Source organism: Selaginella moellendorffii, unplaced genomic scaffold (genome assembly GCF_000143415.4).
Source record: "Selaginella moellendorffii unplaced genomic scaffold, v1.0 SELMOscaffold_61, whole genome shotgun sequence".
In the NCBI taxonomy this organism is placed as follows: Eukaryota; Viridiplantae; Streptophyta; class Lycopodiopsida; order Selaginellales; family Selaginellaceae; genus Selaginella; species Selaginella moellendorffii.
Genome location: NW_003314322.1, coordinates 965001 through 992762, shown reverse-complemented (window position 1 = coordinate 992762; position 27762 = coordinate 965001). Strand labels below are relative to the sequence as shown.

Genomic DNA, 27762 nt, shown 5'->3' with positions numbered 1-27762 from the left:
GTCACGGCAACGTCACAATGAAAGTTTTGAAAGGGCCCGTGGTGAAAATTTCAAACCAGGCTTACTGTTACTGCGCGGTAAAAGGGCTGGGTTTCCCGTCCGTTAGCGCTCAAGCTCAAGCTCTACCACTCTAGTCAGATTTTTCCTTTTCGATCGATCGATTCATCGGCGCGAACGGGACGGGATCGACCAAGAACGGGGTTGGATGATGATCGATCGTGCCGAAAGCCTGTAGCGTTTGGCCCAGGAATCGCAGGCTTTGATTCCATTTGTTTTTTCCGAGTGATGCCGTGGTGGACGACACGATCAATCCAGTTGGGCCGGGCGGCAGGCGCAAACAAGAATCTCATCTCCTCTTTCCCCTTTTTCTGCCGATCGATCTGCCATTTCCTGTGATTTCTCGTTTATGGTGAGGACCAGGCCTCGTCGTCGCACGATCCCTGTTGCATGGCAACAGCGGCATCGGCAGTAGCAGCAGTGAAGGTCAAGAGGGCAAATCTTCCGCGAATTCGTCAGGAGCGAGAGATTCTCACGCCGCCGGCGTTGGATTCCTCCCCCAGGAGCTCGGCACTGTTCCATAGCAGCCCCAAGAAGAATGCTCGAGCTTTTAGGGCAACAGGGCGTGGAGGAGCGCGTCGCCCGGCGGCCGAGGTCGTGAGGCCGCGCATTGGCCAGGATTTGCTACCCCAGGATATCTCCGCCTGGAGCAGCACGCCGGATGGATCTATGCTGCTGCCGTCCTTTGGCGCTCCCGGCTCGCGTCGATCCAGCAATGTAGGTAGTGGCGCTGCTCCGCGAGCATCAATTTCTGGGAGGAGGTGCGAGGGATCTCTTGGCGAGGAGGAGATTTTAGGCAAGAGCCGCACGGATTTTGGCGTCGCGATGTCTGTGGAGGATTGGTCGGGGCTTCCTCCTCCTGGTGCGATCGACAAAACTATCTACCAAAATCTGGTAGAGATGATCCCGCTCATGGAATCTTTCATGGTGAGCATGATTTTCTTTCTTGTTTCTTTTTGCTGACGAGCATTGGTCCTCTCGATTCAAGGAGCAAAAGGGCAGGAGAGGTTTTACTCGCCATGCTTCGATGGTCTACACTCCCGCTCCACCCAGAGACGCTTCTTCCGTCAAGAAGGTACTTCCATCTTTGCTTAGAACACTCTTTAAACTATGCATAGTCCAGGTCTCTGATAGTCCTCTCAAATCAAAGAAGAACAAGCAACAGCCGGCGAAGGTCGATGCCAAAGACGAAATCTCGGCAATCTGGGACGAACAGGAGAACATCCTCCGTCGGGTCGACCAAGACGAGAGTGGCGTAGAGTACACCGAATCACAAAATCTGATCGAGAAACTCAACAGGGAGGAGCTCGTCCAGCTCCAGGCCCAGATCGATCTGCTGAAGAAGCAAGTCTGGGAGAAAGACAGCATGCTGGAGACTGTTCGATCGTTTGAAGCAGCCGAGGCCGCGAGGGAGGAAGAGCTTGTGGAGCTCAAGAAGAAGATGGAGGAAGTGCAAAAGAGCCTGCGGGACAGGGAGCGCTTCGCGCAGGCCGTGCAAAGCCAACTGACAGAGAAACACGTGAGTTCGAGAAATAATTTTCTGAGACTAGCTGACAAACGCTTGTGGTTTGTGATCCTTGCAGAAGGACCTTGTGAATATGGAGGCGATGGTGGCGAGAATGCAGCGAGAAGTCATGCAAAAGAACGATGCGGCCGCGAGAATGCGAGAAGAGCTCAGCCATCTCCAGGTCCAGTTCTCTGCCGCTCAGTTCCAGGCTCAGCTGCAAAACATTCGCATGGACTTCGACGACGAACCGGAGGCTGGTGTTGCCACAGATCGAGACGAGGCTGAAAGAATTATTGCGGTAAAGCTGGAAGACATTCAGCTGTTTCACGAGAGAGTCACTAAAACTTCGCTGGAAATGTGCGCAGGGACTCGTGCCTTCCGAAACCATGCCCGGAAACGATTCCAAGCAACTCGAGACGGCGAGAAGGATGTATTTGGGAGCAGTGATCACGGCGAAGCAAAAGCCTGGTGCCGAATCCATAGCTCTTGCGGCCGCGCTGCGAAAGGAGCTGGAAGCTTTCTTGGCGCACCCGTATCTCTGCGGTGGGGCTGGTGGCGACGGTGAATCGCTTTGCTCGTTTCGGCACAAAGCAGTCGGAGCTTTGCCGCTAATCTGAACGGAATATCACGAAAGCAAGGAATCAACAGGCAGAAGTAAAGAATATTCTTTTTTTCCTTCCTATGTTTTTCTCTTAGTGTCTTTCCTTCCGAAGACGACGACGAAGTTTTTGTACGTTTTCTCTTGTTCGAAAAGAATGGGATCAAATGTACGGAGACAAGGGATATCCGCGAATCGTCACGCGTTGTTTATATAGGCCTGGGTTTTGCTTGGTACGGATGGAGTGATCATGAGCGCGTGGAGGAAGAAGGTCGCCGGGGCAGTGAACAAATTGCTGGGCGAGGAGCGAAATGCGAGGAAGAAATCCCAGGAGGACGCCAATGTGGTGATCGGGCCAGTGATTGGCAAGGTAACGTCAACGAGCGCCAGGATCCTGCTGGAAATCGATCGCGAGGCCCGGATCACGGTCTCGCTCACCCAGATCGAGGATGCCGCCGACGTGTTGCGGTCGCGGCAGCTGCTCCAGAAATCCAGGAGGCGTCGGCGAAGAGCGAAGAAGGATGCTCCCGCTCCGCAAGATCAGGCGAGCGCGATTCCCAAGGAAGGGGATCAAGATCCAGCGCTGCCGGGAAAATCGAAGAGCAAGCAGGGGAGGAGCTTGAAGGTGGAGAAGAGGTTGCCCGCGAATCGGCCAGTGGCGTTTGAGTTCTTGGAGCTCAGCCCCGGGTGCCGCTACCTGGTGGAGCTGGAGGGATGCAAATCTGATCTCGTGACCAGGAGTAGCTTCGTCACGTTTCCCAGGAAGGAGGAGCTGTGGGATCGTGTCAATGTTGGAGTGGTGAGCTGCAACAAGATCTTCATCACCCAGATGGAAATCCCCATTCACTCGGACCTGTGGGCGGACCTCGCCAAGAACATCGAGGCTGGGAGCGTGGACTTGGTCCTCCATCTCGGCGACCAGGTGAGAGATCGATCCATTCTCACGGCGGCTTTTGTCCAGAATTCCTGTGTTGGGTCCTCGATTTCCTTTCTTTCCTTCAAGGATTGCACGGTTGGATCTAAGATTGCTGTTCCATTAAACGATCCCTCCATTCCCCTGTTCTTAAGTTCTTGTCGTGTTCTTAAGAAATTTCTCTTTCTCTTTTCTCCCAGGTGTATGGCGATGGCGATAAATTGATGGACAAGGAAAACCATGTCGACCGCTGCTCCGATCGATTCCGGCTGTGCAAGGAAGAGATCATGAAGGACGTCCCACGGCATCTGTGGCACACCAAAGAGGAGGAAGTCCGCGAAGCGTACCGCGAGGTGTACCGCGAGACGTGGCGGCACCCCCCCACCGCCCGCTGCCTGGCGAATTGCCCCAATCTCATGATCTACGACGACCACGAGATCCGCGACAATTGGGCCGACCTCGAGGCCGACTGGGACCCGGAATGCCTCGATTTCTTCATCGCGCGCGGCGCGTGGATCGCCTACCTGGAGTACCAGCGCCAATTGGACCGCGACATCGATTTCAGGAAGCTCAACAAGCTGACCAAGGTACGTGGTTCCATGATTTGCGGAAGAACTCGGCAAATCCTGGCCGTCCGTGCAGGACCACCACTTCCACGTAGTTGGCGGGCTGGGGCTTATGTTCTTGGATGTTCGCGGCTGCCGATCGTTCCAGCGAGTCAAGGGCGACGAGTTCCCCTACCTCGGCAGCCCGCAGTGGACCGACATCGACCAGGCTCTCCGCCCGGGGGATCTCTTCGAGGATGTACGCGTGCTGCTGGTTTGCTCCCCGGCGCCGCTCGTCTTCCTGGAGCCGAACATCACCGATGCCGCCGGGAAGAATGTGCCGCGGCTCGTGGATTTCCGGGGGCACTGGTCGGCGGACATACATCGCAAGGAGCAGACGAGGATGATCGAAGCGCTGGTGAATTGGAAGGAGAGCGGGCGGAGAGAGGTCATGGTCCTGGGAGGTAGGAAGTCTTCCTCAAATTCTTTGCTTGTTCGTTTGGTTTTCTCACAGAGATCCACAGGTGATGTCCACTGCGGAGGCCACTCTCAAATCTTTCGCGGGGATCAAGTGCTCTTCAACCAGTTCACGACGAGCGCCATCGCCAATCGGCCGCTGCCAAAGCCGGCGTACTATTTCATGCGCGCGGCTGGGCGGCTGGGCGTTCTGGGAAACGACTACAAATTCAAGCACCACCACTGGACGCGATCCAGGAACTATGGTCTCATGGGGATCCGGAGTTACAGGACACAAGTAAGAAGCGCCCAAGTTCTCTTCTAGTATAGGCGATCAACTAATCCATTCTTTTTGTTTTTTCTTTTTCCAGGATCCTGGGAATGTAGTGATGGTGTCTCAGCTGGTGATTGGGAAGTTCGTGGGAGGGATAATCCAGGGCGAGGTGGTGAGAAACAGTGAAACGATCAAGGTCAAGTGTGGATGTTTCGAAGCTCATGGCTGAAACCTTTTTCCTTGAGACTATAGAAAGAGACCAAAGCTCTTCCTTTTGTCATAGGGTAAAGATGAAGAAGCTCTTGGCGCTCCTGGCGCTCTTGGCGCTGGCGGTGAGTAGTGTTGTAGCAGTGGAAGTATCAACAGGGTGGTCGAGTGGGCATCTGAGCATTCAAGGGCGCCGGAGACACCAGGAAGATCGGGTACTAGCGCTCTCCAACTTGCTCATCGATGATGGTGATACCCGGCTGGGTGTTTTCGCCATCTTCGACGGACACACAGACTCACAGGCCAGCGAGTTCCTCGTCCAGAACTTCGAGCCCAGGCTCCGCGCAAACCTCCAGGGGTCACTGGATGCCTCAATCGAAGCTAGTGTTGTCAAGGCGGCTCTGGAGAAGACCATCGCGGAGCTGGAGACGTCGTTTCTCAAGGAAGCCTACGAGAAGCGGTGGTGGGACGCGGGATCCACCGCGTGCGTTGCGGTGGTGACGGACGAGTTCATGGTCATGGCCAACGTCGGCGACTCGAGGGCGATCGCGTGCGTCCGCGACGGTGGCAAGAAGCTGGTTGCCAAGGCGCTAACGAGCGACCACCACCCGGAGTTGCCCATGGAGAGGCAGCGGTTAGAGGCCGCGGGGAGCGAGGTACGCTCTGGCGTGATCGAGGGCTGGTTTCCAATGTCCCGCTCCATCGGGGACCTCCTGCTCAAGAGGTACTACGGCGTGATTGGCACCCCGGATGTCACGGTGTGGAGGAACGCCATGGATGGGTTTATCGTGGTGGCTTCGCATGGGCTCTACGATGGGATAAGCGAGCAAGAGGTTTGCGACATAGCCGCGACGGTCGATCCAGAAACACCAGAGTTGGGCCAGGCAGTGGCCGATCAAGCTGCCAGAAAGGCTCAAGCTGCTAGAAAGGAGAGCTATAGAGACAATATCTCCATTGTTGTTATCCCCACTTAGTTTAGTCTAATTACTCACATGTCTTAGTTAATTTTATAATTAATAGAAGTCGAGGTTACTTTTTTAAGGGCCCCGGGAAGAAGCATACGAACCATGTAAGCGATTTTGATCGGACAAGAAATATTTAGGACAGAGAATCTAGCACTTGTAACAAGGGTTTATTTGGGGCTAAAGCGCGAGGCGAGCGCCACCAGGTTCCTGCTTTTCTTTCTTGCTGCTAGCTACTGTCTCTTACATCCAGAGCTTCTTATAGATCGGCGCGCGGGAGATCGACATTGGCGAGCGCGGCAAGGTTCCTTCTTTTTGTTCTTGCTGCTAGCTACTCTCCCTTACATCCAGAGCTTCTTACAGATCGGCGCGCTAGCGGCGCGCGATGGTGCGGGAGATCAACATCGGCAGCAAAGCAATGCGTGTGGGAGGTATCTTAAAGCTTCTTTCTTGCGATGCATCGGCTCATTTATTGTTACTTGCGATGCATCGGCTCATTTATTGTTACTTGCGATGCATTGGCTCATTTATTGTTACTTTGCAGCCATGCTGTTGCTCTTGGCTTTCCTGATCCTAGCGATCTTTCCCGCGGCTTCAGAGCCCAAGAAGGTGGTGTGCCATGGTGAGGATCGATGCCTAGAGATGGACGATGAAGTCAACCTTGCGGCTGAGTGGGGTAGCTTCTTCCTCGACGTGGAAATTGTAGGGGGAGAGATTGGGAGAGGAGCCTTTGGTCGTGTGTACAATGCAAGGTATCCTAATGACTCCCAGGCTTATGTTGCCAAAGTTGTGATGGTAAGTAGGGATTGGTGCAAGTCAAAATTTCAACTTATTCTTTCTTTGTTTTTTTTTTTTTTCTTCTAGATGTTGGACGAGGTGCGACTGGCTTCAGCTTATCGGGAGATTTATTTTGGTTCTAGATTGAGGAGCGAACAATTGCAATGTGGTCAATCACTTCGGAAGTCTTGGGTGATGACGGAGACTTGTGGATTGTATGATCCCCCGTGCTACAATACTTCTCTCGACCACGTTGGGAGGTTTGTCTTTTCTTTTGCTTTGAAAATTTCTAGCAAACGTTCACAGGTTCGTGGAGGCTTTCCAAGAAGGCAATGAAATCTACATGGTCTTCTTCCATGAGGGAAAAACTGCTACATCGTTGTTGAAAACGAGGAGCATCAAGAAGAGGAGCTTTGTTACTCAACTGGTTAGCTTTAAATCTTTTCTACTTCTATTTTTTTTTGTTGTGTGACTCACTTTGTGTTTGTTTTCTTGTGCTGTTGCAGTTGCTAGGTGTTGCATCCCTCCACGAGCGTGGAATTTACCATCGAGACATCAAGCCAGACAACATACTAGTGGCAGGAGGACACACTCGAATTATCGACCTTGGGAGTGCAATCGACCAGACCAGCAGCAAAACGTTGTACAGAGGCATTGGTCCTCTCAGGTATAGGTAGTTCTCAAGAATTCATTGATGAAAATTCTTTATACAGGAATGGTGAAAGTGACATGCGCTACACAGCACCGGAGGCTCGATTCATCGACGACTACAGGTTTTACCTCCATGAAGGGGAAGCGTAAGTGTTTTTTTCTTATTTTGGTATCAAACTGAAATGCCAATTGCAGGTTTGACATGTGGATGGTCGGGGTTACGCTTCTAGAGGTTTTCATGGGAAACCGGTCAGCGATACTTCCCACGACACTGCAAATGCAAATGGCATGGCAAATTGACTACGGGATGCCACCGCGTTCCGTGGCCTATTTGCTGGGGCTGTCGAACTTTTGTGTCTTCCCTCCGGACAAGATCTTGGCTGGAGAGCTCCTGGAGACAATGGTAAACCTTTGAGGCTTGACTGGATGTTTTCGTTTTTGTTTACTTGTTTCTCTTCTTCCTTAGGCGCTGCAAACTGCGCGATGCGTGAATCAGTCGGCTCTGTCACACGGCTTCCCCAATAAGCTTGCGCTCGAGCTTGTGCAGAGCCTCCTCCGATGGTCCCCGGTAGGAAGAAAACTAAAACTTTTCACGCTTACTGATGTTTGAATCTGTTTCAGGAGGATAGGATCACAGCGATGCAAGCTCTCAACCATGCTTACTTTACTGGAGGTTGAGGTTCCAATGATCACATCGGCTAGACTTAGGAAGCGCAAGATGCCCGCGTGGGACTCTTGCATGCTCGAAAGTGCGATTAGAAGAATACAAGACCACCTTTTTGCTCTAGAATGGAGTGTACACTTGGCCGCAATGCCTTCAGGGGCTTGCATCGCGTGCCTGGCCCGCGTCGGCTTCTAGAGGCGCTGCTGGACAAGGTGAGAGAAAATCTCTATTTCTTTTTCTTTGCTAGGTGCCCCTCGGCGCGCTCGGCGTTCGTTGCGATCACATTCCATCCTTGATAGGCAGCTCTCTTCCTCGAGCGCTCAGTGCAGCGTACGTCTGGAAGTATGAGCCTTGTCCGTTTTTTTCCTTTCTCGGATGCTAATGTCGTCTTTTAAGGCCGTGTGCACTGTCTTGCGGACGCAACCAAGCACACTGTCGGACAGCAATGCCTCCGATCGACTGCTTGAATGGTATGTAATTGCGGATTTGTTCGTCTTGGATTTGACTCGTAGCTTCTGTCGCTAGCTTTTAAGGAAACGTCTTGCAACAATGACACAGAAATGCAGCATGTGTCGATACTCTTTTCCCAGCACCCTGGTGGCAAGGCCTCGTGACTTCAGCTAATTTGGAGTCGAGCTTACTGATCCCTACCGAGCTTTTCCTTGCGCCTACTGAGTCCGAAGGCAAGGCAGTGGAGATCAGGAGCTACATCGACCGCGTCAAAGGTATGTTGCTGCTCGCTCGGCTCTAGATCCTTTTTCTTTCTTTGACGTTTCCTTTTTATCGCACTCAGATTGCTCCCGCCGAAGAATTGCGATACTATCTCCATACTGTAGTCGTAGTTGACGTTACGTTCGGCGTCAAGGAGCTCAAGGTGCTTCACTTATCTCAAGAGGAAATCCTAACATCTAGATGGCCTTTACATGCATAAATTTTTGCCAAGGTTTCGGAGGCTGATATGCAGCTTTTCTTCGACAAAGCTGGAAGGTACTACTTTCATTGTCTTAATGTTTTATAGTTGCAAAATCCACGTCCTGCCTGCAGCCCAATTCTTCTTGCTCCAAAGTTCAGTGTTGATGATGCCGCAAATGCCGATTTTGACGCAAGCCAGTGATTCTGCTAACAACAGCCTCGTAAAATATACCGAGGAGCTTCCGTTCCACCAACATGAGTTTGTTTTTACGATGAATCAACCGCTTTTGTTCCTCACGTATTTCATTTTTCTCTAAGGATCCCGGAATGGTACAGAGGACGACGTCGTGCAGCCCAATGGTGAAGGCTTTTCAGTGTTCGTTGTTTCAGGCTAAGCTGCTAATTTGTCAATGCAGATGAGCGTAGTGCACAACAGCTGTTTGGAAAATATTTGAGCAACTGGATTGCTGCCGATACAAACGAGGAAAGCAATGTGGATGGGTTTTGCGCTCAAGCAACATCTCCGGGGATGAAGCGAGGTTGTTGGTATGTTCTTGTCAACCCGCTTTCCGCAGTTACAATTCAATAACGTGTATCGAGTTTTGGTTTCGTCTAAACAGGCATTTCAAGTCACCAGGTGCACTCAAGTTCGAGAACATGATGCCGACAAGCAAATCAATGCTTCTATTGTCCTGAGCAGCCTCCTTGCTGCTGCGTTATTCTTGCGGAGTGTTCCGGGGAGCGGTATGGCAAAAAGTTCCATTGTTTCTTTTCCAGCACCAATCTTGTGGCAAGCCCTCGTGACTGCAGTAGGCTGCTGTCTTGCTTGCAGTCGAGCTTACTCTGATCGCCACCGAGCCTTTCCTTGCACCTACTGAGTCGGAAGGGAACGCAGTGGAGCTCAGGACCTACATCGACTCCGTCAAAGTATGCTGTCGGCTCTGTGTTCTTCTTTGTTTGACGTTTTCTTTTTTCTGTGCCCGTAGAAAAGGAAGCTGGGAAGCACTCTTTATTGGAGCTTGAAGACAATAGTTTTCAAGCGATTACATTGACTTTATAAATGAAGCTTAACTAAAATTTAGAGCAATCCACTGCCGCGAACGAGAGCTCTTGTTTCTCAAGGTCGTGGTATAAGAGAATGTTGTGCTGCATGTAACTTCCAAAAATACCAACTGCATTTCCGTAGAGGCCGCTGATCTTTCGTATTGCAAGGCAGTGAGTTCGGTCCCCGTTGGTGCCACTCATCATATAGTTAATTGGAGCGAGTGAGATGGTGACTGTTTTCAAGTGAAAATCAAGGGAAGGAAATGGGAAGGATTGACCTTTAGAAACATAGCAGATCTGGTCATGGGGCTGTTCGACACGATCATAACTTGTAGAAAGAGCTGCATCTAAAGAATCCTTTACCTTCTCAAATAAAGCCTCAACCAAAACAGTGTAGCGAGCTCCTGTGTCGAAGATGATGAAACTCCCTAGGGATGTTTGGAAGGTGAGCCGGCCACCAACACCGATTCCTGTGATTTCAACCGAGTAAGGAAGAGGCCCAGGGAAGGATCCCGGCAGCCTGAGCAGTGGCACTGAGTAGCTCGACAGTTTCACCATGGCATTATCAGCATCGTGGTTGAGAAAGAGAGAGCCCCTCACGGATTTGTAGAAGCATGTAGCAAACCGAGTGATACCAAGCTGCTTAGCTAAAGGTTGAAGCTGTGATGGTACCGATGGTCTTGACATTGCAAATCCACACACTCCATCGTACTCGTGACTGATTCCCCACGCATATCCACAACCAAAGCGTATTCTTCGAGTTAGATCCCCGAGTTCCATGGTGTCTTGTACACCTTCTCCTGCATATGCTATTTCAATGCACTGTGCACTGTGTGTTAATAAAAGCTAGCGAGTTTACCTATGACGTAACTGGAGAGGTATGTAACTTGGAACAAACAGCCACCATTGTCCATGTTACAAAATTGCAGTGGGCAGTCGGTGCCGCAACTGAGTGGCTTGAATGTGTTTGAGCCGTGTGGATATCCTAAGTTGCTTCTGGAGCACTTTGTCCATATATACGTGCTTCCTGTGTCGAAAATCAGCTTCTTGCTTGACTTGCTGGATCCGAACGCTACCTCAACAAGGTACTCACTTGCTACGTAGTTGAGCTTCTGAGCGGAGATCAAGGAAGAGAAAGAAGAATCAACTAGTGAGGAGAGGAGGAAAATTGCTCTCGCTTGACTTGCTTCACCGGCATTGGCAGAAGCGTTAAATCTTGAGACTAGGCTCAAAGAGACGCTAGCGCTAACGGGAATTGAGAAGAGAAGAAACAAACACACAAGCCCACAGTTACAAGTAGCCATTGATCCGCGTGCCAGTCCTGCGATCTCTCTCACCCGAACTAGAGAAGCAGCGCGGCGCCTTGACGCTCAAGAAGCCCCCCAAGTTTCTGGCCGGTAAGACACGCCTTATCTATGTTGTCTTTTGTCACATGTGACCGGGTGTTTATAAGGATTATATAGAGCTTCCTTTTTCTAGGGTAAGGAAGGATGAAGAAGCTCTTGGCGCTCTTGGCGCTCTTGGCGCTGGCGGTGAGTAGTGTTGTAGCAGTGGAAGTATCAACAGGGTGGTCCAGTGGGCATCTGAGCATTCAAGGGCGCCGGAGATACCAGGAAGATCGGCTAATAGCGCTCTCCAACTTGCTCGCCGATCATGGTGATACCCGGCTGGGAGTTTTCGCCGTCTTCGACGGCCACATAGGCTCCCAGGCCAGCGAGTTCCTCGTCCAGAACTTCGAGCCCAAGCTCCGCGCAAACCTTCAGGGATCACTGGATGCCTCTAGCAGTAAAATCGCTGGAGTTGTCAAGGCGGCTCTGGAGAAGACCATCGCGGAGCTGGAGAGCTCGTTTCTCAAGGAAGCCTACAAGAACCGGTGGCCAGCGGGATCCACCGCGTGCGTAGCAGTAGTGACGGACGAGTTCATGGTCGTGGCCAACGTTGGCGACTCGAGGGCGATCGCGTGCGTCCGCGACGGTGGCGAGAAGCTGGTTGCCAAGGTGCTAACGAGCGACCACCACCCGGAGTTACCCGCGGAGCAGCACCGGATAGAGGCCGCGGGCGGCGTGGTACGCTTCGGCGTGATCGATGGCCACTTTCCAATGTCGCGCGCCATCGGGGACCTTCCGCTCAAGAACCACGGCGTGATTGCCACCCCGGACGTGTCGGTGTGGACGAACACCAACAAAGATGGGTTTATCGTGTTGGCCTCGGATGGGCTCTACGAAGGGATGAGCGAGCAAGAGGTTTGCGACATAGCCGCGATGGTTGATCCAACAACATCCGAATTGGGCCAGGCAGTGGCGAATCAAGCTGTTAGAAAGGCGAGCGAGTTGAGTAGAGACAATATCTCCATTGTTGTTATCCCGCTCAACCAGTGATCCTATTGATATCTTGGGGGAGTCCTTTAAATTACGCCTTTTACATTAGAAGATTTTAACCTAATTTAAAATTTAATGTATTTAGTTTATAGCATTAGTTTAATTTAAGGGTAATTCATGGAGTACAATGAAATTCAATCAAAACTACAAAGTATATACGTGACTGCAAGATTTAATGGTTGGGTGCGTAACCCCCTTTCCTTTAAACTCAAAAACCCTAAAAATTTGGATAGAGCTATGGCGACGACGATGACAACGGCGTGGGCGTGCCGCCAGCCCTGGGCCACGGCGCCTCGGGCTTCTGGGATTTGTAGCACCAGTGGCGGCAGGAGCTGCTCGCTCTTCTTCGGCGACGATTTGGGTACGCGAAGATTTGAGCTAGAGCAGTGTGGCATCGATTTTCCGTTGTGGCAATGCAGGCAATATGACCGCCAGGCTCGTGTCCTCGCTCGCGATTCTGGAGCCCAGGAGAGGAACCACGACTCCAGCAAGCCCAGCGTCTAGATTCCGGGTTCGAGCGGCGGCCAAGGACGAGGAGGCGCCCAAGAAGAAGAAGATGCCGTCGGCGGTGAAGAGGGCGCTCTTGTCCGAGAAGAGGCGCATCTACAACAAGGCCAGGAAGTCGGAGATCCGGACGAGGATGAAGAAGGTGTTCTCGGCGCTCGAGGATCTCAAGAAGAAGGCCGAGGGGGCGGCGCCCGAGGAGCTCAAGCCCGTCGAGGTGATGATCGGCGAGGCCTACTCGGTGATCGACAAGGCTGTCAAGGTTCGCACGCTCCACAGGAACACCGGCCGGAGGCGAAAGTCCCGCCTCGCTCGCGCCAAAAAGGCGCTGGAGATCGCTCTCGGCTGGTATGATCCCGCGTCTCCGGCTCCTCCAGCAGTCCGACCACCTCCGCCAGTTCGATCTCGAGCTCCACCTCCGGCTCCGGCTCCGGCTCCGGCTCCATCCGATGTAACAGCGGCAGCTCCAGCTTGAAAGAAAACTCGACATCGCTGCTTCCAAATACTTCCTTCCAGCCACCTTTTCCTCTGGAAGACTATTCCAAAGCTCGCAACTTTCAGCAAGCTTTTCAAGGAAGGATTTTCCATTTTGCCAGTGTTTCTAGTATGCTCAGACTTGACCAAGCTTCCCTGTTACAGCTTCCACTAACCAAGCTCATTCTCCTGCCAGGCCCTGATCGATCCAAAGCCCAAGTTCTAAACTAAAATCCCAAACCTCGGAGAAGAATTCTTCCTGCTGGTGATGATAATGTACAACTATCTCCTACAGCCCCATCCACTCAAAACTGCCCTGTCATTGCTCCTTCCAGATCCGGCCAGTCACTCTAAGCTTGAGCTCCTTCCTATCCCCTCCAGAGAAGAAGAGTGCCATGTTTCTCTGGATGATCAAACCATCGTGGCTGTCTCGGACCTTACGATGGCTGTCCCGGATGCTCCTGGGAACTCCCTGCCACATCAACTTGCGCCCGTTGGCTCCGACTTCGAGGCTGTAGCTGAAGTTCTTGGCATCGTTGTCGTCCCCCATGAATCGCAAGAAGGCCATGTACACGGGCGCCACCCCGAGCTGGAAGGCCTCGAAGTGGAGGCAAAAGTGTTGGCCAAAGCAATTAAAAACCTGCAAGCATCGGATCAGTCCACAGGAACAAAACGAAAAACAAGAAACAAGACGAAGAATCAAAGACGAACTTACAGTGAGCATCCATGTCGCGTTCTCGACCTCCTGTGGATTGGACTTCACGTATCTGTGGTTGAAGGTACAGCCATTGTGCATGTCAACTCTGTGATCGTCCCGGAGATGGGCGACGAGAGTCGGGATGTCTCCGGTGATGGAGCACTCAGATCCCGCGTAGGGGCAATTGTAAGGCCGGAAGGAGCACTGGGACTCGTGCTTGAGCTTGCTGTAGTAGGGGAAGATCTCCGGGCAGCCATGGCTTTGGTACCGGCATGGCAACTCGAGGGACTCGGCAACTTTCTCCAGAGCCAAGCACCGGATGTTCCCGAGCTCGTATCGGCAAGTCGGGCAGCGGTTGTGGACGCGGACTTTGCACGTAGAACACAAAGTGTGACCATTCGGGCACTACACAAGAGAAAGAAAAAGAAAAGAAAACACCAGCGATGGATCAAACTGGATAGAGAACAGGAAATCGAGAGAGAAAGAAGCTTTTACCTGATGGATGGGAGGATACATGGAATTGGTACAGACTGGGCACTCGAGGAGCTCGTAGACGCTGGCGGGGGGCGAGCCCCCAAATTTGCTCGACAGTGCGGCGGGCACGGGGATCTTTGGCGGCAGGACGAATGCGCCAGCCTCCTCTGCAACCACATCGGTCGTCTCGCTCTCCAGCAGCGCCGGCGCCTCTCCCACTTCGACATAGCTCGTGTTTGGAGGAGCCATGGATGGATGAAGGGGGGAAATTTCAACCCTAGCCTCGATCGGAGCTCCCGAGAGAGGTCAAAACTCCTCCGCGCTGCCAGAGCCTTGGAAATCGCATCTTCGCTGTCGATCGATCGAGAGATCGAGAGAGACAGGAGAGAGCAACAGGAGAGTAAACCCTAACACTGCGCTTCAATCCTCGCCGGTCGCATCGCGAGGAAGGACCGATGCGATGGAAGCCCTGCGATCCCTGGCGCGTGACCAGGACGGAAGATCACTGCGGAGACTCCAAGCTCTTTCTATCTATCGGCATCGTGGCCATTTGAATGGACGGCCGGATCGTGGAATCTTGCCGCACGGGGGAGAGAATAATAATATCCTTTAGCCAGAGAATGGAATATTTCTCTCTCTCTCTCTCTCGCTAGATTAGGGATTGTTGCTTGATTTGCAGTAGAATCTCTCGATCTTGGCAGGAATGGAAGAAATCATGGAGGTTCCTGTGCGATGATCCGCCAGCGGTCGCGGCCGCCCGGGCGTTCCTCCCAATCTCCGCCACATTCCTTCTCAGCTCCTCGCTCGCCATCAATTCCCGGACCGCGCTCGCCACGCCGTCGCTCGATCTGTCCGCCAGCTCCATCCCGATCCCCCGCTCCTGGAGCGCGAGCTTGCAATTGGTGTTTTGCTCCGACGCGATCGGCCACCCCAGCACCGGCACGCCGCTGCTCACGCTCTCCAGGATGGAATTCCACCCGCAGTGGCTCAGGAATCCGCCCACCGATGGGTGCTGGAGCACCGCCAGCTGCGGCGCCCACCGCACCACCATCCCGGCCCCCGATCGAGCCGCCCTCTCCGCGAATTCGCCCACGCGATCGTCCCCCACCTCCGGCACCATCTCACGAGGAACAGAGAAGAGGAAGGGATGCCCGCTCTCTTCCAGCCCCCGTGCCAGCTCCTCGAATTCCCCGGGGCTCAGCACCGTGATGCTCCCAAACGCGACGTAGAGCACCGATTTGGGAGGCTTGCGATCGAGCCAGCCGATGGAGCTGTGATCTTCCGGCCGCAAGCTCGCCTCCATCCCACTCGCCTTGCGATCTCGGAGTGGGAAGAGGGGCCCGACCGGGACAAACTTTCCTGGAACGACGTGCTGCATGGCATCGAAAGCTTGCGGTTCCAGCTCGTAGAATGAGTTTGCCAAGACCCACGTATCCTTGGCCGCTCGTTCGAGCTGGCGAAGAAATCTATCCCTCCCCAGCTTGTGGTAGAAGTCCTTGCGGAGATAGAACGGGAGATCGTCCGCTCGCATCGGTTTCAAGCCGGGAAGATCGACAATCTCGCTAGCATTCGACTCTGGCAGTTTAGAGAAAAACTCCGATAAGAAGAAACTCCAGAAAAAAGAACCAACTTTACCATCGACTGGAATATAACCAGCAGCGATCATCGAAGGCTGGCTGTATTGGATGGAAGCCCACGACGCCATCCCAGGCCAGAAGCACACGGAGGGCATTCCGGCCTTGGACGCGGCGTGCGGTGCCGAGGGGTGATAGAAATCCGAGATGACGCACGACACGGCTCGAGCAGCACTGAGTTTGGCGAGGAGATCCGCCAGTGGTTCTTCCAGGGCCTGGAGCGAATCCACAAATGCAGCCACTGCGTCCATGTTGCCGGCGTCGAAGCCTTTGGGGACCTTGAGCTCCATCTGGATCGATTCCAGGCGGATGTCTTGCTGTGGAACGTTCTTCCAGTTTTGCTTCACACTCTCGTGGACGCTGTCGATGTTGACGATGGTTACGGCAAATCCATGCGCTGCGAGCTTCCTGGCGAGGTAGAGGATTGGCAGGAGATGGCCTTGTGCTGGAAGAGGAACAAGAACAACATGGTTGGAACCTTTTGCCATTGGAGTCTTGGGTGATGGAAAACGCTGGCCAACTTTAATAGCTCGGGCGAGGACCCTGCTCGTCCCTCGTCGATACCGGCTTGGACGCTAGTGTCTTCGGCAAAACCTTGGCATACGAGGATCATAGACTCGTGCAAGATGGGACAAATTGCCCAGGACAATGGAAGAATTGTCTCTTTGAAATAATTTCACGCTTGTCAGGATCTCCAACTGGTTCAAAATATTTTCAGTCCACTTGTGCCTGTTTAGGATGCATGGACTAGAATGCCGATCACAAAAAACATATGACACAAAGGAATAATTTGTGAGTCTTAAGGTATCAACATATCACAAGTTGAATATGTTGCTTGCTAAAAATTGTCATCTTTGCTAGGCTGTCGGTTCCTGTTAAAGGAAGAACTCTGATAGGCCCTCTAGCCGATCTCTCTGTTGGAGTGAATCAACTCCACTTGTCTGAGAGAGGTCTGATTGAATTACTACTAGGAACGCTAGTAATCACAGAAAACTTTAACAGATCTTGAAATCAGGGAAAGAAGTGTCAAGCTCGCAGTCAATTCATTTTGGAGTTGAAGTTGATGCGCACATCGTATTGAGTGCCTTCCGGCCATTAAAATGCTTGCTGTAGCGATTGATTTGGAACATTTGTGGTGCAAGGTCTAGCGTAGTTGGCTAAATCAATGGAATTTGAGATACTTTTGGATCGCTCAAACCCAGACTTCCCCTTTATCTAGCTGATTTGAGGTTGTTCATGGTATGCATTTTAGACCATTTGTAAAGGAGAGATCATTGCCCGCAGGGATCAGTGACTACAAATCCATCTATAGGAGGTTTTATCAACCGTAACATAGATCGAATGATCAGCATTTATGGGTGGAAATGTAGCAGGGATACAAACTTTAACTGGGAGACCACCGGAGAAACACAGCGGCTGGCAAAGTATACAAGCTGATATTGAAGGGCGGGGACACATCCAGACTTATATTGCCTTCAAGCAGCACGTTTGCACCGACGATGACGTGAATCGAAGCTGAAGAAGAATGCAGCCCATCGTAGTTTCCATATAACCACTGGAACCCGATCAAGTACTTCTCGTTTGCTGCAGCTGGCAACTCGTAGTGCTCAGTGCTATCTATCGGTGTCCTGAAAGCAACGAAGCGTTTCAGAAGACTTCTCCATGCCATATCGTTCCTCTGTATAAGAAATTGAAGAAGCAGAGCCATCTGGAACTCACCGGTGAAGCTCCGGTTTTTCCCACAATCCTTAAGATTTCTTACAGTGGCATCACCTGGCTGAGCCCAAACAAACTTCTCTAAATCACTGCAGACGTCAATATAACACTGGAAAAGCGGTTTATATGGTTTGGAGAGTTCACCGACAGATTGGTGAACTGTCGGTTCACCAATCTAAATCACCCAGGACGAGACATCATGAATCAATCAGCATTTAAACTATGCCATAAGGCATCAAGAATGTGATGCGAAGTCACTATCTATTTAAGCCTTAGTGTGATTACAACATGTCTTGGAAAAGTAGTCTGAAATGGTTGCTGCCAAACAAAACAACAACGTAGCTTCCATTGAAGAAATTGTAATCTTTTTACCTGGTAAGATGCTCCCCCCGTCAGCCAAGGTCTACCGGCTTGCCCAGGACAAGATTTCATGCCTGTCATCGTAACTTGGAGTGCACTTGGGAAATGCCTGTTCAGTCGAAACCAAAACTGGAGACACGTTATTGACTTGCAACTGGAATTTGAACGACAAGCGTGAAAAGCGAAAGCGGGCTCGACAAGAACATACCAGCGCCCTCTTCATCCCCTCCGGTGGGGAGGTGTTGCTTGAACGCAAAACCCATCCCCATCGTTTTCCTCGTCTGTATCGGCAGCAATCCAGTTGCTCAAATCCTTTCCAAACAGCTGTTGTGCACTACGCTCATCTGCATTGACAATTTACAAGCTTAGCTTGAAACAATAAACACCGAAAAGCATTCACCATTGGGTGGCTGCTGCACGACGTCATCCTCTGTACCATTCCGGACATCCTTCTCTAACGTGACACTGCCGAGAGAAAAATGACAGATGTGAGGAACAAAAGAGGTGGATAGATCTTTAAAACAAACTCATGTCGGTGGAAAGGAAGTTCCTCGGTAGCGTCGCCACTATCCGGGAATATTTGACGAGGCTGTTGGTTTGCAAGTCTGTCAGCATACCCTCTTCCTCTTTGATCTGCCGTGCCTGTAAAACGGAGTGACTTTAGCTTGTCCACGATTGACAAAATGTACCTGAAAGCTCTGACCAAATTACAGTATGATCAGACCGAGGGCCTGAACCCATTGCCGCTGTTTCCTTATTAGCTGCATTCTTTGGAGTAGTATAACCCGCTTGGGGAGCGCCCTGTGCAAGCTGAGCATCTGTTGGAGCTCGATCACTAGCAGAATCACTGGATCTAAGCTGAGAGCCCAGCATAGTCGCTAGCACAAGAGTTGCGTCAAAATCGGCATTTGCAGCATCATCAACACTGAACTTTGGAGCAAGGAGAATCGGGCTGCACGCAGGACGTGGATTTTGCAACTAGAATACAATAAGACACTGAAAGATAAGTACCTTCCAGCTTTGTCGAAGAAAAGCTGCATATCAGCCTCCGAACCTTCACAAAAATTCATAAAGGCCTGAAGCATGCAAAGGCTATAGATGTTAGGATTTCCTCTTAAGATAAGTGATAAGTGAGGCACCTTGAGCTCCTTGACGCTGAACGTAACGTCCACTGCGACCCCCGTATGATGATAGTCTCGCAATTCTTCGGCGGGATCAATCCAAAGTTGAGTATGAAGTGCGCCATCGTTGTTTTCTACGGGCACAGAGCAAAGAAAACGAAACATATAGAGCCGAGCGAGCAACAACATACCTTTGACGGGGTCGATGTAGCTCCTGAGTTCCACTGCCTTGCCTTCCGACTCAGTAGGCGCAAGGAAAGGCTCGGTGGCGATCAGAGTAATCTCTTGCAAGCTCGACTGGAAATTAGCCAGCAGCCTGCTGAAGTCACGAGGCCTTGCCACCAGATTGCTGGGAAAAATGTTCCTCTCGATCGCTACATGCTGCATTTCTATGTCGTTGTTGCAAGATATCCAGTACGTTTTCCTCAGCCCTGCTCGAAAGCTCGCGACATAAGCTACGAAAACACATTCCAAAGCCAAGACGAACAAATTCACCATTACGTACCATTCAAGCAGTCGATCGTCCACTTCAACTTGGAAGCATTGCTGTCCGGCAGTGTGATCGCCATGCGCTCTACACTGCCTGGTTGCGTCCGCAAGACAGTGCACACGGCCTTAAAGACGATATTAGCAACCCCAAGACTAGGCGCTCCTCGAGGACAAAGGCTCACACCTTGAGAAGCACACCGCACTGAGCGCTCGAGGAAGAGAGCTGCAGCCTATCGAAGAAGTGGCGCCGGAATGTGATCGCGACGAACGCCGAGCGCGCCGAGTTGAGCGATCGGAGGGTCACCTAGCAAAGAAAAAGAAAAGAGATCGCGCTGCTCCTCTTCCTCCTCCTCCTCGCTTAGATTTTCTCTCACCTTGTCCGGCAGCGCCTCTAGTAGGAGCTCCGGGCCGACGCGCGCCAGGCACGCCACAGCACGATGCAAGCCCTTGACGGCATTGCCGCTCAGCGTACACTCCATTCTAGGGCACCTCCCAATTGGAAGAATATTCTTAAACCACTCGGGCATCTTGCGCTTCCTCTAAATGCCCAGCTCTGGCAGTAGCCTGTTCAGGCAACCACGTTCCTTTGATACGAGTTGTTTCCATATCGTATCAATTTCAGTAGAGAAACAAGGCTTCATGTACAAAAATAATGATTCTAGCAGGAAACAAATAGCTTTGAAATGCTAAATATATTGTCATGTCACTAACACTTGGTAAATTCCTCTTTGAAAGGTTTTCAAAGTTCAATAAAAATACCAAAATCATGTAAACTAGCCCTTAAATTATTGCCAATTGGCATTTTCAACCTAGCAGGGATTCACTGCCTAGAATGTGTGTACTTTAAATCCAACAATTGCCTTGCCATTGAAATTACAATAGTAGGGGGCTGTATCCCAACCAAGTGAATAAAATTAAAAAATAAAATTAAAGATATTAGTAGGTCCAGAAACTTTTTTTAAAAAGAAATATCTATCTCACTGCAAATTGGCAAACAGAAGTGCTATAGAAGTGCTATGGCCCTAAGTATCTATTCAATTTCTACATGTAAACATGTGATAAATTCAGTTAGAAAAGAGTTACAAATCATTCTTACCTAAATGGGACTTGTGTTTTGGTCTTAGCTATTCCTAGCAATAACCTCCTCGTCAATTTTAATTGTGTAATCTGGACATATTAAAGCTATGAAGAACTCTTGCCTAGTAATATCTTTTTGTGCTTTTTCTAGTGCCATTTTAAGTATTTCTGAGCTGTATTTGAGTTTAGTTGCTAGTCCCCACCACCATTCCATTCCGCTATTTTTCTATAAGTTTTTCTTCCTTGGCAACTTGTTTTTCTTGTTCTCTTAGTTGTTTTGCAATGTCAAGTTTAAATGCTTTCTTTACATTTATTACACATTTAACCTCCTCCTCAGCTCTTTTGAGTTTTATGGCCTCCCTTTCCTCCTTTCTTGTGGGTTGCTTTTGATGCCTTGGGTTGTTTTGTTTTTTCTTTTGCTTCAAGCATGAAATGTACTTGTCATTTGTGAGAGATGCCTTATAAGGCAATGAGACAAATTGTTATTACTCACAAGTTTTTATTTAATGCATAGCAAACATTGTCAAGTGCAAGGCAAATTTATCTAATATCATTGGTTATGGATCTCCTTGATCAAATTCTTAGCATTTGCTCCTAAGCTAGTTGCAACAAGAAATGATTAAACACATGGTGGAAGTAAGATTAGAGAAGGTATTAGAGAAGGAAATATTCCCTTTTTTTATCTTTCATTTAGATTTTAAAGTTTTTTCTTTCAGATGCTACCTAAAGAGCTTGAGAAGATCAAGGAGGAATCAAGAACCCTAGAAATCCTAGTAGTAGATGTTTCAAAGCTCATTGTGATTAATCAATCTTCTTTTAGTAGTGAAATTGTAGAATGTGGGAATGTCAAACAATTCTTGAATATTATATGGGAATAAATGAATCTATCTAAGCTAAAGCCCTAGGTTTTGGATATTGAATTAGGGTTGCTAAATCCAAGATATTACGACAGTGACAAAGGTTGTTCACGACTGATAACTTCTATTAACGAGGTATGTTTATGAGACCATGTTAGTTGCAAATCAGCTCCTCAACCTTTATTTACCATGTGGACAGGATGACATGTCATAATATACAATAGACAAATTCAAATGCAAGGGCCTCTTTGTGCATGCCAAGCATTCTTATGATTGCCTATTACTCCTTGCACTTGTACCAGTGCCAGACACTAGCTGTGATGAAGTTATGGTAACATGGTTGTGAAGCTGATAGTAGGATAAGGTTTTTCTTGTTTTTTTTTTCAAATTTTTGGTTATGATAGACTGTTAAGATTCTCTTTCTCCTTAGCACAAGCATTTAACTCCATATTTAATGCGGCTAGAGTTATAGCCAAAGACACAACTTACTATTCTCTATTTTTTTTTCTTTTGGCAAGCTATACCAGGCTGCCATAGCTATAGGCTTAGGTTGCTATAGCCAGCCACAACTAGTAACCACACTCATGTAAAATCTCCATGTGCTCTTATTTGTTTTATCTACATAGCAAGCCATGTAGTCATGGGCTAAAGGAACCCCATGGCCATGGCTATAGTAGCTATAGCCATGTCTACATTTGGTTGGCCAAAGCTGCACAATAATGACCTACACTTGCAGCTAGGGCTACCCTAGACTAGCAGGAGTGGGAGTGTTAGCTTGTATTGTACAAACTTGTGAATAGTCAAACTTGAAACAATTAAAGTAATGAGATGGATTAGGGTGTAGCAGGGCTATAATGCATGCAAAGGATTCCAAGATCCTAAGAATCTCAGAGCTAAAGGGTACAAGTGGAAAGTAATGAGAAGTGCTATGGTACAAAGTCTTATTCTAGTGGACATGACTTGAAATTTTATTTATAATTCCCCCATTTAAGGATTCTTATTAACATCCTCCTCTTTTAGCCCCTTGTCATCCACCTCATTGTAATGCATCACATTAAATCGTACTTGCCTTCATCCATATCCAAGATTAATTGACACCATCATGAGTAGGTTCTCCTCTACATAATTATTTTTAAAGATATTATTGCAATGCTATTGAAATGTTTACTGTTACCTATTAGCCACAAAGGATCTTTTACTAAAATCTCCATCATCTATTAGCCTTAACTTCCTAATAATATTTGCATCCCTTTATGTACTAGTTTTTGCTCCAATACACTTTACACTTTCCTTTCTTTTCTCTCTCTCTAAGGCTTTAGCATGGTTTAAATGGGTACTTATTTAGATTTTCTAGTTCTAAAGATCTATCAATAGAATATTTCTATGTCTTTGTGTCAAATTATATATCATGGTTGGTAGTTGAATGTTGTTGGTTCATTACACAATATTATGTCAAGTTGTTATTATTATATTTAAGGCATCATCTTGCACCACCACCTTCGTCAACTAACCTCCTCCCAAAAAATATGAGCTAAGAATCTATCTTTCTTCAATTCTTGTGTTAAAGTTGCTGCAATATCCTTAACATTAGTCCATACATCATTCTATAGTTGCTCATTTGATGCTTATTCTTTTCTTTAAAAGACTTATCTTTAGGAATCTTGATTGAATCTTCACTCCTTTTGTATCTTGAATTTGTGTGTTTGGTGTATTGCCTGGACATAAGATTAGGGCAATTGATGCATCATTTGCTCCCAAAAAATTTCTTAAAGCCTTAACAAAAATATCTATGCAATTGCCAATTTGTCACTAGCAAAAATCTAAGTTGTATTGTGAGTCAATTCAATGTGTCTACATATATTTAAATATATTTCTTCTCTTTTTTCTTCTTAGCTCACAACTTATTCAACAATTTAAACTCAAAAATCTTTTATCAAATTTTGCTTCAAACTAATTTAAGCCCATTATAAATCCCTCTAGATAGATAAAGAATTCCTCCTTATTTTCCACCAAACCCTAGTATGCCCCTTATGCCATAACAATGTTAGCCTAAAGCAAGATGTTATAATCAATTCATCTATTGAGTTTTTTAGCTGTGGACAAGGTGGCAAGCCAATCTTGATTCTCATCAAGAGGGGCATCTCCCTTGAAAGTTAGAGGTTTAAACTTCCTAAAAATGCTTGAATCTTTCTACCTTAGAGGTTGAAAGTTAGGCATTTCTCAAAAGATTTAAAGTGGGGGTATCATCAACCCATGAGCTACAATCAGACTAAACATGCTATTGTAAATCATAAGGATATACAAGTTTTTGGCTTGGTGGACATAAAGTACCTATTTGGTACAATATTCTATTGCCTCAACCATGGCATTAATTCTTTCATCAATGCCTTAGGATACCCCAAGGCATCTTTTCTTCTTCCGCATCAACATTGGCTTATGTGGTACTTTCAATAGCTTCCAGCCACCATGTGTTAATCTTGTACAATAGCCACCTTACTCTTCCTCACTTCTTGAATTTACCAAATCACTTTATGTTAGGGATAAAAAATATTCATGGTTAAATTATAGGAATCCACTAACATGCAAAAGGTGGTGTTTTGAAATAGAAAGGTGTGTGAGAGCATTTTGCTCTAAAGTCTATACTAACATTTTCACCAGCAAAGGAAAAACAACACTTTGAGCAAATATTCTTTATGTCACTAGTAGAAGCTTGGGGAGTATACTCCATAGATGTGTTGCAGACCATTTCCTCCACTACAGTTGCTATTATTCATACTAGTGGAGTCATTTTTTCTTTATCTGATCATATAATATCTTAACTGAAGGTTTTGTTCCTATGTGTCTTCCTTCCTTAAATACCAAGGCTTTTGAAGATTGCTATGAAATATACTTCATATAAACTCATCTTCCCTTTCTCTATAACACATATCAAATCCAATAGACATGCTTCATATAAACTCATCTTCCCTTTCCCTGCCTCAGAGGAATGTCAGGTCCAATCCTTACTCTTTGAGAGATTCACAGTTAAGGTGTATGCAAAATCCTTAAGTGGTTGGTTTTAATGAAAAAAACAATATTAAAAGGCAATAAAAAGATTAAAAAAAAGAAAAATCAACCTGAAAAGAGTGATGTCCCTATTGAAACATCCTAACTTCCTACCACCCCAATGACAACTCAAGTTGTGGTAAACAATTTATGTTTATATGACTATCTTCATCTTACCACATTTGGATGTTGTTTGTTTTTGCCTTATGCTCTTCTTCATAAGGTACAACCTACCATTATTTGCACAACTTCTTAAATGTTAATTGGAAATCTAGCTTGATAAGGTGATACTGCTAATTTAGGCTTTGCAATAGAACTCACAAGTCTTCTCATAACCTTCTAAGGGTTGACTATTCCTACAAACTACCTAGATACTATTCCAATTAGCCCTATCCCTATTTGCTATAAAATTGCTAAAGTTGGCAGGCTTACCAATCCATTTCAATACAATGTTGAAAAGGGACTTCCAAAATATTTATAGGGCCATCTAGTCTTGTACTTTAAACTCTATTGTTACAATTATCAACTTGGAACATAGCTTATAAAAAGGCCAATGCATAAAACCATTTTTAAAAAGTGAGAAAAAATAACTACCTTGGATTATATAAGAGAGTAAAAATCCTATTATATTTTACCAAAATAGTTTATCCATGCCTATAGTGTGCCCCTTCTCACATTGAGATCCTTGAGCCACCTAAAAGTAACACTACCACCTACGGCCTCAATGCACTCTCTCTCTCTTGTCAAGGAGGTCTAGTTTGTGATCCTAGCTTAGCTCTTCCGCCACTCCGGCCCTAAAAGCCACACAACTGCAATCACCCATGGTCACTACCTTTGTGCCATGGTTGCTCAGCAGCAACACCATGGCCGTACAACCCCCGGCACAAAACACCAAGTTTGGATTTGATGGGTCCTTTATGGTGCCCCAAAACTCCCAATCCATATCCATGAAGGTTTACATGTCATCCTTGCAATGCTAATCTTTTTTGTATTGTTTCAATTTTTTCTAGTATCTGACACATAATAGTGTTTTATTAAAACTCTTTCCATCTGTGACTTTTACAACTTAAAATTTTCTTCAACCAACCTAGTAGATTCTTTAGAGACTTCAAAGATAGTTGAAGTCTGGCTGGTAGTAAACACATCCATGATCATGTATCTATGATAAATTTGTTAGGGACATTCCATAGACATTTTACTTTTATGAAATATTTGCATATACATATCAATGCAAAAGTCCACATGATCAAAGCTCACAACACTTGCCAGCAAATATCTCTCAACCACACTCCAACTCATTTTCACTAAGCGCACCCACCCAAAACTCACAAGACAAGACTCACAAGATTGAGATCATAACGTTCCATAACACTATGTTGTGCAAGAGCATTCAATTGGAGGCGTCAATTGATTCATCAAATTTACTACAATCTCTATAGCTAGTTAGAAGAACACGCCATGCAAGTTGATTGCAGAAAGGCATCGAGAGGAATGTTCTCTTTGTATCTGTTAATCCCGGTCATAAGCTGACATTACGGTGTTGACATTTCAAAAAATCAACACTTTATCCAAGACCTCTTTTTCTTTAAAGGTTTGCATTATAATAGCAGTTGTGGCACAATAGAGTTTTTGAGGTAGCTCGAGGGTAATTTACATGGTGAGGAACCTCATGAAGAGGCACTGCATATCTAGTCATTTATTCAAACTAGGCCTTAAGCTATTCTGATAGAGCGTGTCTGCTGTGTTGTGTCAAATGTGAAACATGTCTACTATCTTAAGCTTAAGCTCATAAGTTGAATACAAGTCCCAGTTTTAATCAATTTATATTCACATTGCCAGTTGCTTCTATTTTTTCAAACCATGATTCAAGACTTTGATCTAGTGGCTATTCAAATAGTTCATACTGTTGTCTTAAACCATTCAACACATGATATTTATACATTGAGATTATTACAAGAGTTTGAAGTGATCAGTGAAGTTTATATTAACAACAAGATTCTTACATATTAGAGCTTACCACCATTGGGGAAGTATGAAGCTTATGGCACTATTTTGCCTAGATGGTTATTGAGACCCATTTGAGAGAGGAGTCTTGAAAGTTCAAGCTACTCAATTCTTAGTCTTGAGTGATCAACATAACTAGAAGTAAATCCATTGATAAATCAACTACATACCACTAGCCTTAAGTGGGAGATTCTTACTAAGACTTGGAGAGTGAAGCTTCATCAAAACCTTGAACTTAACCTTAACAAGGTATCAAGTCATTTTTGTTATCAAAATATACAAACACTACCTTTTAAAGCCTTTATATCCGTGTTGGACTGAAAAGTTTACACTAGTTATTCAGCACCTTCAAGCATTGTGTCTCATCATAAAACTTGTTATTTATATTTGTAACAAGCCTCAAGCAACATAACTGAGATGAGTTACACATGCTAGCTTCATCCATAATCAATCACTATCTCACTCTTTTGCATGTATTCCAGTTGTGAGTGCATGGAATATAGAAAGGGAATACAAAAAATGTGCATATCAATTAGCCCAAAAACCCTAGTTTATATGCAATGCTACAACACCCGATACAGTCCTTTCCACTGAGCAAGGAGCCCCTTAGATAAACCATATACCATAAAATGGGGAAAATAGATTAACACTAAGTCATCCACTTTGTACTTTACAGGTGGATGATGATGGGAGTTGTAGTGCCGTTGTTATCCCATTTATACGTGGCTTAAGTGTTTAGTAGACTCTACTTAAACAAATGGAAGAATGCTCATCAAATACTGATCCCACGATGTAGCATTGGCAGTTTGTGGCAATTGCAACAGCTCCGTTGGTAATATTGGACTATATAAAAGTTTATATGGTGAATCACCAACAGAATTCTATATCCCTGTGACATATGTATACAAAAGAGACAGAAAATAACTATCCTAATCTAAATGCTGAAAGTTTACGTACTTCGCGATCATTCCTTTCATCTGAAAGAATCCGCTCCGGACAAAAATGCTAGAACACCACTCGATTAAGGAGGAAGTATCTAACAGCAGTTGCAGAAGCACTAGCAAGAGCACCAACTTCCACCCAACGAGTCAAATAGTCAAAAGTAATAATAATATATTCATTATCAGCAGTCGATCATGGAAAAGGTCCCATAAGATCAAATGCCACTAACTCAAATGGATGGGAAACTACAATTGATTCCAACCGTCATTTTGTGGCACGAGGGGGAGTATTACAACCTTGGCACCAAATGTAGTTACACATACCGGATAATATTAAGTTGCATCTCCGGCTAACAAAAAGACTTGCGTAGCTTCTTAGTCACACGACAATGTCCCATATGCCCGCCTAAAATAGGAGAATCAT

General features: G+C 47.2%; 10 protein-coding genes and 1 long non-coding RNA gene across 14 annotated transcripts; 8 read left to right on the top strand and 3 right to left on the bottom strand.

Moving 5' to 3' along the window:
* Positions 1 to 428: 428 nt before the first annotated feature.
* Positions 429 to 2244, top strand: LOC9644018 (protein MICROTUBULE BINDING PROTEIN 2C). Its single transcript, XM_002984258.2, has 5 exons — positions 429 to 984; positions 1046 to 1132; positions 1181 to 1576; positions 1641 to 1862; positions 1930 to 2244. The coding sequence occupies exons 1-5, from the start codon at positions 448 to 450 to the stop codon at positions 2179 to 2181; spliced, it is 1494 nt and encodes a 497-aa protein (XP_002984304.1). The 5' UTR covers positions 429 to 447; the 3' UTR covers positions 2182 to 2244.
* A 132-nt stretch (positions 2245 to 2376) lies between these two features.
* On the top strand, positions 2377 to 4625 carry LOC112351404. Its single transcript, XM_024689282.1, has 5 exons — positions 2377 to 3084; positions 3276 to 3662; positions 3718 to 4084; positions 4145 to 4374; positions 4448 to 4625. Exons 1-5 carry the CDS (start codon positions 2413 to 2415, stop codon positions 4577 to 4579), a joined length of 1788 nt encoding a protein of 595 aa, XP_024545050.1. The 5' UTR covers positions 2377 to 2412; the 3' UTR covers positions 4580 to 4625.
* LOC9644017 (probable protein phosphatase 2C 25) lies at positions 4625 to 5595 on the top strand. Its single transcript, XM_002984257.2, has one exon. It carries the CDS (start codon positions 4641 to 4643, stop codon positions 5529 to 5531), a length of 891 nt encoding a protein of 296 aa, XP_002984303.2. The 5' UTR covers positions 4625 to 4640; the 3' UTR covers positions 5532 to 5595.
* Positions 5596 to 5904: 309 nt separating this feature from the next.
* Positions 5905 to 7734, top strand: LOC9643941 (probable inactive protein kinase At3g63330). Its single transcript, XM_024689312.1, has 8 exons — positions 5905 to 5950; positions 6064 to 6314; positions 6440 to 6511; positions 6803 to 6963; positions 7010 to 7093; positions 7143 to 7350; positions 7414 to 7515; positions 7569 to 7734. The coding sequence occupies exons 1-8, from the start codon at positions 5905 to 5907 to the stop codon at positions 7623 to 7625; spliced, it is 981 nt and encodes a 326-aa protein (XP_024545080.1). The 3' UTR covers positions 7626 to 7734.
* Positions 7666 to 9112, top strand: LOC112351418. Its single transcript, XM_024689311.1, has 8 exons — positions 7666 to 7696; positions 7859 to 7953; positions 8008 to 8119; positions 8202 to 8336; positions 8421 to 8485; positions 8555 to 8598; positions 8656 to 8717; positions 8940 to 9112. The coding sequence occupies exons 1-8, from the start codon at positions 7666 to 7668 to the stop codon at positions 9110 to 9112; spliced, it is 717 nt and encodes a 238-aa protein (XP_024545079.1).
* A 93-nt stretch (positions 9113 to 9205) lies between these two features.
* On the top strand, positions 9206 to 9610 carry LOC112351437. The gene is made up of 2 exons (XR_002994116.1): positions 9206 to 9450; positions 9510 to 9610. It is a non-coding gene; the product is annotated as an uncharacterized LOC112351437 (long non-coding RNA).
* A 1447-nt stretch (positions 9611 to 11057) lies between these two features.
* On the top strand, positions 11058 to 11945 carry LOC9645048 (probable protein phosphatase 2C 25). The gene has a single exon (XM_002984255.2). The coding sequence runs from the start codon at positions 11058 to 11060 to the stop codon at positions 11943 to 11945; it is 888 nt and encodes a 295-aa protein (XP_002984301.2).
* A 142-nt stretch (positions 11946 to 12087) lies between these two features.
* Positions 12088 to 13040, top strand: LOC112351436 (30S ribosomal protein S20, chloroplastic-like). The gene is made up of 2 exons (XM_024689350.1): positions 12088 to 12306; positions 12365 to 13040. The coding sequence occupies exons 1-2, from the start codon at positions 12183 to 12185 to the stop codon at positions 12922 to 12924; spliced, it is 684 nt and encodes a 227-aa protein (XP_024545118.1). The 5' UTR covers positions 12088 to 12182; the 3' UTR covers positions 12925 to 13040.
* On the bottom strand, positions 13016 to 14660 carry LOC9645047 (putative E3 ubiquitin-protein ligase SINAT1). Its single transcript, XM_002984140.2, has 3 exons — positions 14116 to 14660; positions 13639 to 14025; positions 13016 to 13563 (listed from the first exon to the last, which is right to left on the bottom strand). Exons 1-3 carry the CDS (start codon positions 14341 to 14343, stop codon positions 13243 to 13245), a joined length of 936 nt encoding a protein of 311 aa, XP_002984186.1. The 5' UTR covers positions 14344 to 14660; the 3' UTR covers positions 13016 to 13242.
* Positions 14661 to 14743: 83 nt separating this feature from the next.
* LOC9645046 (7-deoxyloganetin glucosyltransferase) lies at positions 14744 to 16216 on the bottom strand. Its single transcript, XM_024689309.1, has one exon. It carries the CDS (start codon positions 16214 to 16216, stop codon positions 14744 to 14746), a length of 1473 nt encoding a protein of 490 aa, XP_024545077.1.
* Positions 16217 to 17658: 1442 nt separating this feature from the next.
* Positions 17659 to 19897, bottom strand: LOC9643940 (cell cycle checkpoint control protein RAD9B). Of its 4 annotated transcripts, XR_002994137.1 has the most exons (12): positions 19789 to 19897; positions 19599 to 19718; positions 19431 to 19539; positions 19117 to 19356; positions 18944 to 19059; positions 18816 to 18880; positions 18494 to 18756; positions 18332 to 18446; positions 18205 to 18269; positions 18013 to 18148; positions 17817 to 17933; positions 17659 to 17762 (listed from the first exon to the last, which is right to left on the bottom strand). XR_002994137.1 is itself a non-coding variant. In XM_024689386.1 (11 exons), the coding sequence occupies exons 1-10, from the start codon at positions 19891 to 19893 to the stop codon at positions 18024 to 18026; spliced, it is 1323 nt and encodes a 440-aa protein (XP_024545154.1). In that variant the 5' UTR covers positions 19894 to 19897; the 3' UTR covers positions 17659 to 17958; positions 18013 to 18023. The 4 variants fall into 4 exon arrangements, 3 of the variants coding, with proteins under 3 accessions (XP_024545154.1, XP_024545153.1, XP_024545155.1); XM_024689386.1 differs by having other exon boundaries at positions 17659 to 17958; XM_024689385.1 differs by having other exon boundaries at positions 17659 to 17933.
* Positions 19898 to 27762: the final 7865 nt, after the last annotated feature.

Coding starts and splice junctions, on each gene's coding strand:
- LOC9644018 (XM_002984258.2), top strand. CDS start 448: ATGGCAACAGCGGCATCGGCAGTAGCAGCAGTGAAGGTCAAGAGGGCA. Junction 985..1,045: donor CGCTCATGGAATCTTTCATG/GTGAGCATGATT, acceptor TCTCGATTCAAG/GAGCAAAAGGGCAGGAGAGG. Junction 1,577..1,640: donor GCCAACTGACAGAGAAACAC/GTGAGTTCGAGA, acceptor TGATCCTTGCAG/AAGGACCTTGTGAATATGGA.
- LOC112351404 (XM_024689282.1), top strand. CDS start 2,413: ATGAGCGCGTGGAGGAAGAAGGTCGCCGGGGCAGTGAACAAATTGCTG. Junction 4,085..4,144: donor AGAGGTCATGGTCCTGGGAG/GTAGGAAGTCTT, acceptor AGAGATCCACAG/GTGATGTCCACTGCGGAGGC. Junction 4,375..4,447: donor TCCGGAGTTACAGGACACAA/GTAAGAAGCGCC, acceptor TTCTTTTTCCAG/GATCCTGGGAATGTAGTGAT.
- LOC9644017 (XM_002984257.2), top strand. CDS start 4,641: ATGAAGAAGCTCTTGGCGCTCCTGGCGCTCTTGGCGCTGGCGGTGAGT.
- LOC9643941 (XM_024689312.1), top strand. CDS start 5,905: ATGGTGCGGGAGATCAACATCGGCAGCAAAGCAATGCGTGTGGGAG. Junction 6,315..6,439: donor ATGTTGCCAAAGTTGTGATG/GTAAGTAGGGAT, acceptor TTTTGGTTCTAG/ATTGAGGAGCGAACAATTGC. Junction 7,516..7,568: donor GCCTCCTCCGATGGTCCCCG/GTAGGAAGAAAA, acceptor AATCTGTTTCAG/GAGGATAGGATCACAGCGAT.
- LOC112351418 (XM_024689311.1), top strand. CDS start 7,666: ATGCCCGCGTGGGACTCTTGCATGCTCGAAA. Junction 8,486..8,554: donor TCGGCGTCAAGGAGCTCAAG/GTGCTTCACTTA, acceptor ATTTTTGCCAAG/GTTTCGGAGGCTGATATGCA. Junction 8,718..8,939: donor AAATGCCGATTTTGACGCAA/GCCAGTGATTCT, acceptor TTGTCAATGCAG/ATGAGCGTAGTGCACAACAG.
- LOC9645048 (XM_002984255.2), top strand. CDS start 11,058: ATGAAGAAGCTCTTGGCGCTCTTGGCGCTCTTGGCGCTGGCGGTGAGT.
- LOC112351436 (XM_024689350.1), top strand. CDS start 12,183: ATGGCGACGACGATGACAACGGCGTGGGCGTGCCGCCAGCCCTGGGCC. Junction 12,307..12,364: donor CTTCTTCGGCGACGATTTGG/GTACGCGAAGAT, acceptor GTGGCAATGCAG/GCAATATGACCGCCAGGCTC.
- LOC9645047 (XM_002984140.2), bottom strand. CDS start 14,343: ATGGCTCCTCCAAACACGAGCTATGTCGAAGTGGGAGAGGCGCCGGCG. Junction 14,026..14,115: donor TGTATCCTCCCATCCATCAG/GTAAAAGCTTCT, acceptor TCTCTTGTGTAG/TGCCCGAATGGTCACACTTT. Junction 13,564..13,638: donor ACGCGACATGGATGCTCACT/GTAAGTTCGTCT, acceptor CGATGCTTGCAG/GTTTTTAATTGCTTTGGCCA.
- LOC9645046 (XM_024689309.1), bottom strand. CDS start 16,216: ATGGCAAAAGGTTCCAACCATGTTGTTCTTGTTCCTCTTCCAGCACAA.
- LOC9643940 (XM_024689386.1), bottom strand. CDS start 19,893: ATGGAGTGTACGCTGAGCGGCAATGCCGTCAAGGGCTTGCATCGTGCT. Junction 18,881..18,943: donor TCAGCGTCAAGGAGCTCAAG/GTGCCTCACTTA, acceptor TGCATGCTTCAG/GCCTTTATGAATTTTTGTGA. Junction 18,270..18,331: donor CTTCCTTTCCACCGACATGA/GTTTGTTTTAAA, acceptor TTCTCTCGGCAG/TGTCACGTTAGAGAAGGATG.